This window comes from Petaurus breviceps, unplaced genomic scaffold (assembly GCF_028583685.1).
Source record: "Petaurus breviceps papuanus isolate PSGF00001 unplaced genomic scaffold, PetGlider_PUasm1.0 185, whole genome shotgun sequence".
Lineage (NCBI taxonomy): Eukaryota > Metazoa > Chordata > Mammalia > Diprotodontia > Petauridae > Petaurus > Petaurus breviceps.
The window spans coordinates 42,347,094-42,357,098 of record NW_027185797.1 but is presented as its reverse complement, the minus strand read 5'-3'; the positions used below and the strand labels follow the sequence as shown (position 1 = coordinate 42,357,098).

The following is a 10,005-nucleotide window of genomic DNA, read 5'->3' as shown; positions in this document are numbered from 1 at the left end:
ATTTCTGGTGACAGTGTTGTTGAGTGTATGTGGTGTGGTTCTGTGTGTTGTGTGACACTGACCTTGTGGTGAATGCTTGACTGTATCTGTGTTGCTGGTGTCCACAGTGTGTATATTGTGTGATTGTGTTGGTGTGTGGCTATGCTTGGCAGCAACAACAGCTACTCCTATTTCTATCAAGCTTTACAATCTACAAAGCACTTTTTTATAGACATTATCTCATTTGAGCCTTCTAATAATCCCGTGAGTTAAGTATGAGCGGTGCTGTGCCCACTTTGCAGATGAAGAAACTGAGGCTTAGGGAGGGAAAATTTCATAAGATTATAGACATGGAGCTAGAAGGGACCTCAGAGGCCATCTGGTCCAGCTCCCCCATTTTACAGATGGGAAAGTAAGGTGTTCAGTGATTTGCTCAGGGTCACAAGATTGTCACTTCATCAAGGCTAGATTTGAAGTGAGGTCTTTTGATCCTATAGTCAGCTCACTTTCTATTGTACCATGCTTGCCCAGGGTCACACATTTTGTAAGTTTTGGATGTGGGATTCAAAGCTTTTAGGTAATGGCTGACGTTGTTTCCTCCATAGCTTTTTATTGTTGTGTGATTGTGTGTCGAGTAGTTGTATAATTAGGTGCCAGTATTACATGACTAGATGTCTGGAATGTGTAGGTGTATCAGTTTTTGTTTGTATTATACAGTGAGGTATCTGTATTTTCTGACACCGTGTGTCTATTTTGTGTGTTTTGTGGCTTTGTGTCTGTAATGTGCAATCCATCACAATGGCTGTGCTTGTTGTGAGGCTCTGCATGTGTGAGATGCCGCTATGTGACTGGGGTGTTTGTGTTAGAGTCTGTGACTGTGGCAGTTTTCTCTCTGTTTCCCCCTTCCCAAATCTAAGTCCAGTTCCCATGGTGATGACGATGCTGAAGAAACCAATTAGTGTCCAATTAACCCCCATGAAACCCAGGATCTCTTAGGGGTGGATAAGAATCGGGATATGAGGGTTTAGAAGGAATTACTAGAGGCTTAGAGGGAGTCCCCAAGAGAGGACTCAGGTTCCCCATGGATGCGCAACAGGAAGTCCACCCTCTGTCTCTCTCCCTTTTCCAACCAGGAAGACTCTGCAGGTGAAGATAGTGGATGATGAGGAATATGAGAAAAAGGACAACTTCTTCATTGAGCTGGGCCAACCCCAGTGGCTGAAACGAGGGATCTCAGGTGGCTGCGGCTACAGCTGGTCTGAGGGTTGGGAAGGGTCCAAGGGGCTGGGCCAGGGCTCAGCTTAATAATTGAATGAAGGAAGGTGTAGAGGGATCAGACTTGGAAGGATGAGCCAGAGAATTCAGATAAGGCATAGATGTGGGTGGGCAGGGGTTTCAGGGGGGCATGGAGAATCAAGGATGGATGGGGATAGATGCAGCCCTTAGGGGAAAGGGGATCTGGGAGGAAGAGATACAGGGGACCCTGGGACTGAAGAAACAAGGCTAGAGTCACTACGCCCAATCAGAACCATGGATAGTTCTTTTTTGGGTAGAGTGGGTGGGATAGTGGATGGGTTAAAGGGGAGAAAGTGGGATTGTCTCAGATGGAATGCAATTAACACCCTTTCTTTCTGTCCCTGTATCTTTGTCTTTCCTTCTAGCTCTCCTGCTCAATCAGGGTATGTAGGCTCAGGTGACAAAGGGCTGAGATTTGGGGGAAGGCAGTATTGGGGCTGAGTGTTTTTTTTCAGATGCTTGGAGGTAAGATTGTCCTTAAAGGTAAGGTGGGACTGGGTTTAGAATTGGGATGTGGTCAGAATTGGGTTAGGGTCATAGTTAGATTAAAGATTCGTGCTCAGATTGATTGAAGGTTAGGGTCAGTTTAGGGTCAGGCTTGAGATTGAGTAGGAGGTTGAATTGAAGTTCGACTTTGGGGTCAAATTTTGACTTAAGGTTAAAGCTAAGATCAAAGTTTGTCTTAGGATTCAGTTAGGGTAAAGTTAGGGTTGGTGTCTCAGCTACTTCCAGAGGTCAAGGTCAGATTCATGGATGGGGTTAGGACTATATTCAAGGAACATCTAAGTGGTGCAATGGACAGACCACTGACCCTAGAATCAAGAGAACCTCAGTTCAAATCTGGCCTCAGACACTCACTAGCTGTGTGACCCTGGGCAAGTCACTTGACCCTGGTTGCCTCAAAAAAATGACTATGTTCGTAGTTAATCTGAGCATGGATCGTAGGTAGATTTGATAGATGCATCAATTTTAGAGTCAGGATCAGGGTTATCAGGGTTAGGGTTGATACTGCTGTGAAGCTGGCATTCAGGTCAGGCTTAGATTTAAGAAATATGTATTAAAGTTAGGTTTCAGTTTTAATCTTGATTAAGGAAGGGATTCTGACTCAAGTTGAATGTGGTCTAATGATGAAGATGCACCATTTTGTGGGAGTCTTGAGGTCAGTCTCAATCTAGAGTTCTCTTTCAGGTGAGGATCTGGGGATAGTTTGAAATCTTAGCATATGATATGATACCATCTGGTTGGGAGATGAGGCCTCCCTCTTCCTAAATCTCCAAAAACCTTCCAAATTGGAGAGAACTCAGGAGCTGAGTGTGGGACTCACTCTGGGAAGCCAGAGTGGTATAGGGAAGATCCAAAGGCTTTGGAGAGGTACAGGGAGAGATTCCAATAAAGGCCCTGAAAGACAGAAAAGGTTGGGAGAGGTGGAGAGGAGGGGGGAAGAAAGAATGGAGTCTGGAATATTTGAAGACCATCCTGAGGTGAGGGAGCAGAGGGGGCATATCAAAGGGGGCAGTTTAATGAGCTGGAAGACTGAAGCTGGGGCTGAGATATTGTGGCTCTGAAAGTCTGCTCAGCTTCACGCCTCTCTGGGGCCTGAAGCAGCCATGCCTTCCCAGACTCTAACCTTCATCCTTCACACTGCAACCGAATCCCCCATCCCTTCCTGCGACCTGTCCCATAGGGGATGGAGACAGAAAGCTGACTGCAGAAGAAGAAGAGGCCCGGAGAATTGCAGAGATGGGGAAGCCGGTCCTGGGTGAGAACTGCCGCCTCGAAGTCATCATAGAGGAATCTTATGATTTTAAGGTGATGGATGCAGGGGTTGAAGGCTGGGGACATAGGGCAAAAGAGCAGGGAGTCCCGGGGATGAAGGGGCAGAGGAGCCAGGACCCCTGGGAGGGAGGTCACCGGTGTGTCTGCCCCTCTGTCAGCACTATGGAGAGCATCCATAGTCCCTCCTCTTTTGGTTGAAGCTGAAAGGCGGGGTGTGGTGGAGACTCAAGTTGTCTGGGACCAACATGCTACCTCCTTTCCCTCAGAATACAGTGGACAAGCTCATTAAGAAAACAAACTTGGCTCTGGTGATCGGCACCCACTCCTGGAGGGAACAGTTTTTAGAAGCCATCACCGTCAGTGCAGGTACTACTTGGTCCCTCTTACTTCCTTTGCCCTATCCCAAGATTCGGAACTGGAGAGGAGAGAGAGAGAGACAGAGAGACAGAGAGAGAGAGAGAGAGACAGAGAGAGAGAGAGAGACAGAGAGAGAGAGAGACAGAGACAGACAGAGACAGACAGAGAGAGAGAGACAGAGAGAGAGAGTGACAGAGAGACAGAGACAGAGAGACAGAGACAGACAGAGAGACAGAGACAGACAGAGAAATAAAGAGAGACAGAGACAGAGAGACAGACAGAGAGAGAGATACAGAGAGAGAAAGAGAGAGAAAGAGAGAAATAAGAAGATGGGGGAAATAAAGATAGGAAAGAGAAAAGGGGAGAAGAAACTAGAAAAGAGACAGGAAGAGTGAGAAGGGAGTGGGGACTCTGAGATGCCTAGAGCCTAGCCAAAGCTCTATCTCTGTTTGGTGCTGGGCAAATATGTTTGGACCAGGCTTATGTCTGGGCCTTGGTTTCTCTCTCTTTGAAATGAGGGGATTGGACTTTCTGTAAGTGCTCCTCTGGGATCTGACATTCTGTAAGTACAGACAGATGCAGGGGGTGGTGGACTGGAGGGAGAGGCCAACAATGATATGTGGAGGGAAGGGACTGAAGTGGAAGGCCTTTTGAGGACTGGAGCTTGGGGAGGATCAGGAGCACATCGAGGTGATTGGGCACCACCATACTTCAGTTGCTGGGGTGTGACCTTGAGGCTGGCCTCAGTAGCATTAGGGATACTTGTCCTTCTGACATCTCCTCCCCCCACTGTTCTCCAGGAAGGCTTCGGAATAGCAGTGTTGCCCTTGTGCCTTAGGGGACCAGAGAGTAGCAGGACCTCTGAGTGTATCCCTCCTCTAAACCCTCCAATTAGAAAGAAACTAGGATTAGGAGATGAGATGTGGAGATAAAAGAAAAAAGGCAAAGAGGTCTAAAACAAATCAAAGTAGCCAGACTTAGTAGAAACCATTAAGAACAAGGTCGCGAAGACTGAAAGGAATGAGGCCGCGGCACACCTCTTAGAGGAGATGTTTGGGAGAAAGGTGAGGAGTGCCCAGAAGACGGAGCCCGCCAGCCTGCCCTCTGATAGGGCTTGTCCTGTGTTGTAGGAGATGAGGAAGAGGAGGAGGATGGCCCAAGGGAAGAGCGGCTGCCTTCCTGTTTTGACTACGTGATGCACTTCCTGACCGTCTTCTGGAAGGTGCTGTTTGCTTGTGTCCCCCCCACTGAGTACTGCCACGGCTGGGCCTGCTTCGGAGTCTCTATCCTGGTCATCGGACTCTTGACGGCCCTCATTGGCGACCTGGCTTCCCACTTTGGCTGCACAGTTGGCCTCAAGGACTCTGTCAACGCCGTAGTCTTTGTGGCTCTTGGGACATCGATACCAGGTACTGGGGCAAAGGGCAAGGAGGATGAGAGGGGAGGGGCATGGAGGGAGGGACAGAGAGGAGAGGAGGAAACCACTGAGGCAGACAGACTGAGACACAGAGAGAGGGGAACTGAAGGGGTCAAAGACAGAGAGAGAGGGGCTGAGGGTGGGAAGGGACCAGGAAAGAAGAGGAAAGGGTTGAGAAATGGGAGAGAAAGTGGGGAGAAATGGGTAGATAAGGAGAGGGAGAGAAAAGAGATAGAGAGGGAGATACGCAGAAGCAGAGATGGGCTGAGAGTCTGAGCTGGGAAGACAGAGGCAGAGGGAAAGAAAAAGACGGAGGAACTTGGAGATGGGAGACCCAGAAGCCAGAGGAAGAGAGGAGAGCAGGACCGGGGAGGCACGTGGGCTGCCGTGGGGGGCCTAACAACTTCTTTCCACCCCCTCCTGGGGCAGACACGTTTGCCAGCAAGGTGGCGGCCCTGCAGGACCAGTGCGCTGACGCTTCCATTGGCAACGTGACAGGATCCAATGCTGTGAACGTCTTCCTGGGCCTGGGCGTGGCCTGGTCGGTGGCTGCTGTCTACTGGGCAGCCCAGGGACGGGCCTTTGAGGTGCAGGCCGGAGCCCTGGCCTTCTCCGTCACGCTCTTCACCATCTTCGCTTTCGTGGCTGTCTCTGTTCTGCTCTACCGCCGGCGGCCCCACATTGGGGGCGAGCTGGGGGGCCCCCGAGGGCCCAAGCTGGCCACTGCGGCCCTGTTCCTGGGCCTCTGGCTGCTCTACATCCTCTTTGCTAGCCTGGAGGCCTACTGCCACATTCGGGGCTTCTAGAAGATGCCGCTGCCGCCACCTCCGGGCAGCCCTCCTGCCCTGACCATCCTAAGGATCTATGACCACACCCAGGGCTCCTTGGGGGGGAGGTGGCACAATCCAATCCCAGGGAGCCCTCCCCTTATGCCTGGGTAGCCACTGCCACACCCCTGGTTTCTAGGGCCCCTCCCCCAGCTCTGGAATGCTCTGCCCTCACCCTTGGTGAAAATGCCTCCTCCAGGGAGCCCTTTCCTTTCTCCCTTCCCAGGGATATTGCCATATCCTCCCTACTTTTCTTCCAGGCTGGGATGCTCACCCCAAGCTCCAGAGACAGCACCTCCTTCTGGCCCCCTAGGAATAAAGCCTCCTCCAGGGAGCCTACCCAGCCTTCCTGACCAGAAGAGTTACTGCCGCAGCCGGGCACTGCCCAGAGTCCCCCTCCCCTCCCCACTCGTCCCTCGCAGCCTCGGAATACTGCCAGGCTTGGATTGCCAGGCCACCCTGCCCATGGAGGCCTCCTGCCCATCTTGTGTCCCAGCCACAGCTTCCAGCCCCTCCTCTGAGCCCTGCTCCCCTACCATGCACCACCTCCCAGGAGCTCAGCTCCCTTCGTCCAACAATCTACTGCCATCCACTCAGTCTTCTGGGGATTCTCCTTCAGAGAGTGCATCTCATGGCTCCTAGAGGGACCAGAAACTCCTTCCCCCCTTCCAAAGAGTCCTGTCTCCATTCTCACCAGCCTTAGAGCCCCAAGGTTTTGGGGAATCCTCTTGGGGCTTCCTTCTCTGGAGGGTTCTTCCGCTCCTGTCCTGTTCTGACTCCTTGGGCCCCCCTCCCACTCCCTTAACCTGTGGATGCCTCTCTGGGTGGGGTGGACGGAGCCCCCAAGCCCAGAACCAGGCCTGGTTTCTAGTCCTCTCAGACTCAGTATGTTACCTGGGGCCAGTCTCTTTTCTCCTTGAGGGGATTGCAGGGACCCTCCTTATCTGGCTCCTCTTCTCAGACCAGGCCAGGGCTGGGATGACTCAGGCCCCGAGACACCTGGGGACTGGAATGCACTTTGCACCTGCAACTTCGAACATTCCAGGGGCCCCTGCTTGTCCTGCTACCTCTGGGCCCCGGCTGGGAACGGGGGAGGGGGGTGCAGGGGCAGGGGGTGTATATAGTGTCGGGGGCGGGGTGGGTGGGAGGGCTGCATGATTGGGGGGGGACAGAATCGCTGCAGGGGTAGGGAGGGAGGGAGGGCAAGAGCCCTCCAGGTCTGTCCCCTCCCCCTCTAAATCAGAGCAGTGGAAGGGGAAATGGGGCAAAAAACCCAAAGACAGGACCAGACCAAGGGACTAGAACCAGAGAAGACCCTCCCCCCTCACAAACACATATATACTCTCTCCCTGAAAACTGCCCTCAAAGAAAAACCGGAGGGCCAGAAGGGACCAATGCCATCAGACAGCCAGAGCTGCTGTGTCCCTGCTCACTGGTGGGGTGGGCCTGGGGGAGGTGGTCCTGTTTTTAACTTTAACTTTGGAGGCTCAGTGTCTGTTGGTCTTCTGCATTTTCTTACTGTGGATTTTGTTTCAACCCCCTCCCCAAGATCTCTGGGGTCAAGTGGCCCTAAAGTGGGGAGGGTGGAGAGTGTGGGGCTGGAGAGAGGGCTCCAGGTTTACCAGGACTCTTGCTGTCTTCTCTCTCCTCCCGTGCCCCACCCTGTCTCTTCTTCCTTCCTGCCCCATCTCTGTGATTTCTGCAAAAGTTGACATAAAACTTTGGAATTCTGCCTGTGAGATGCCATCTTTGGGGGGTGGGAATGAGGAGGAAGGCAAAGATCAGGAAGGGACTAGGGACCTCTTTTGGCCATCCCCATAACCTTTACTAGCTGGACAGTTGAGTATGAAAGATCAAGATAGATATTCAAGGATAAAAGCCCCCATAGAAACCCCTCTTTCCCTAACCATACCCAGTCACAACCATAGTTTAGCTCAACACACCCCCCAGCTAGGAGATGTTCCCACATTCTAACTAGGTGAACCCTAGTCTAGCTATTTGCACGTGGCTGCAACCAGTCCATTAGATGTGACCACATAGAAAAACTTCCCACCTGCTCTTAGCACTCTTAGAGGCACCTGTTGGTGTTGTGGGAGGAAGAAGAGCTCTCTGGCTTACCCTGGCTCAAGTCTCATCAGCTCTCCTAGGCTATTGGAAGCCTCCCAATTGGCCTTCCAGTCTCCTGCCTCTGTTCTTCAGTTCGCTCTTCCCATGGTCACCAAAGTGATTTTCCTAAGCCCCACCTGTGATCATACACACACACACACACACACACGCACGCACGCACACACACACACACACACACACACACACACACACCCTGGTCTTGTGGCTCCCTGGTCATACATAGGATTAGGCTTCCATTCCTCAGCTTGGCACTTAGAGCTGGCTCCAACCCACCTTTCCACCCTGTTTACCTATCATACCCTTTCTCACATGTTGGAGTCCGGGCAAGCTGGCCTTCTGCTTGTCTCTCCATCTCCCATCTCAGGGTCTCTGCTCTGGCAGTGTCTCCCACACCCATCCTTGGAATGCTCCTCCTGATCCCCTTGATGCTCACCTCCAAAGCCCATTCTTCATCACCCCAGCTGCACGGACCCTGTCCCAATTACCTTATACTTATTGTGCAGGTTTTAAAAAATGAACTTGTCTATGTGTACATTGTTTCCCCAGATTGAATGTAAGCTCCTTGAGGGTATTTTTGTCCTGTGTCTTCAGTCCCCAGCTTGGTTCCTGGGACAAAATAGGGCCCCATAAATGCTTGTCTTATTCATTGAATTTCTTCCACTCCCACCTCCATCCCTATGGCTTTGAATTCTGAACCATGGAAACATGGATTAGAGGTAGGGAGAATTAGGCCCCAAGACATACCTGTCATTCAGCCATGTCCATGCCTCTACCTGTTTCTCTCTAGAACAGAGTCAGCAGCTGGGGGGCTGAGGGTTCAGAGAGGAGGCCTGGAATTATTTAGGGGGGAAGCTCCAGTGGTGCTCAGGGAAGGTTTTCCACCCCAGAGGCAAGGCCAAGTGACCTCTGCAGCGAGCAGGATTCAGGTTAGAGCCAAGAAAAGCCCTCCCCAGAGGAAAGGGAGGGTGGGGGCCAACACTGGGGCCCCCAGGGATTCCACTTCCAAGGCTGCATTTCCTCCCAGCCCACAAGAGGGCACCTGGTCCACAAGAATCAGGGAGATAGATGTGTGCATTGGGACATTCCACGCCTTTTTCTCAGTCCTCAGCCTTCTTGAGCTCTCTGCTATGCTTCTGACTCAGTTGACCACTCCATTTTTTTTTATTATTTTGAATTTAACAAACATTAAAAAAAGATTTCTACATATAAAGCATAACAGAAAAAAAGAACTATGAGGAAAAATTGTATGTGAATCTTTATTATGTAGAGCTTGCTTTAAAAAAAGCATATAATAAATTCAACATATAACTTTCAAAGTGGTCCTGCTTGTCTGTGATTCTTTCTAGCTTTCCTTCTGTTCTCTTTTGTGCATTTAAAAATACTTCAGTGAGCCTCTTTCCTTTCTTTTCTTACCTTTGACAGACCATGTTGATCACTTTCTCTAGGTGGTCCTGGACTGACCACACCTTTGATGAATCTTCATCCACTTATGACTGGTAACTTGGGGGGAAGGTCTCCCAAGACTCTCTCCTGAGCCCATTTTTCTTTTCGCTCTATATAATTTCCCTTGGTCATTTCATCAGTTCCCATGGATTCAATATCATCTCTATGTAAAGACTCTTGTCCAGCCCTAACTCCTCTCCTGACTTCCACTGCACATCTCCAGCTGCCTATTGGACATCTCCAACCGGATGTCCCATAGACATCTTCAACTCAACATGTCCAAAACTGAAAACTCTACAATTCTTTTTTTTCTTTTTGGAGGGCAGTTGGGGTTAAGTAACTTGCCCAAGGTTACATGGCTAATATTTTTGTGTGGGTATTAAGTGTCTGAGGCCAGAACCGAACTTGGGTCCTCCTGACTCCGGGGCCGATGTTCTACTCACTGTGCCACCTAGCCGCCCCCTAAACTCTTCAATTCTTCCAAAACTTTACTTCCCAACTCTCCTGTTACTGTTGAAGGCACCACCATTCTCCTAGGCAGCTAGATTCAAAACCTAGGTGTTATCCTTGATTTCCAACTCTCTCATGACTCACCCCCTCCAATGTACCACCAGCAATCAAGTACTTTGATTATGCCTTTGTAATATCTCTCCTATATGCATACTTCTCTCCTCTGACTCTGAAAGTAGCCTGTTACAGACCTTTATCATCTCATGCCTGGGCTACTGGAGTAGCCTGCAGGTTGATCTCCCTGCTTTCTTCTTTCCTCACTCTTCTCCTTCC

The 10,005-nt window shown here is 50.7% G+C and overlaps 1 protein-coding gene across 1 annotated transcript in view; it reads left to right on the top strand.

The window, feature by feature from the left end:
• Positions 1 to 6,743, top strand: part of SLC8A2 (solute carrier family 8 member A2) — a 13,951-nt gene extending 7,208 nt beyond the window's left edge. Inside the window, exons 4-9 of the mRNA XM_069089126.1 lie at positions 1,113 to 1,216; positions 1,641 to 1,658; positions 2,960 to 3,084; positions 3,318 to 3,417; positions 4,539 to 4,817; positions 5,255 to 6,743. Coding sequence (XP_068945227.1) covers positions 1,113 to 1,216; positions 1,641 to 1,658; positions 2,960 to 3,084; positions 3,318 to 3,417; positions 4,539 to 4,817; positions 5,255 to 5,631 — 1,003 coding nt within the window. The 3' untranslated portion in view covers positions 5,632 to 6,743. The remainder of the gene's footprint in view (positions 1 to 1,112; positions 1,217 to 1,640; positions 1,659 to 2,959; positions 3,085 to 3,317; positions 3,418 to 4,538; positions 4,818 to 5,254) is intronic.
• The last annotated feature ends 3,262 nt before the right edge of the window (positions 6,744 to 10,005 follow it).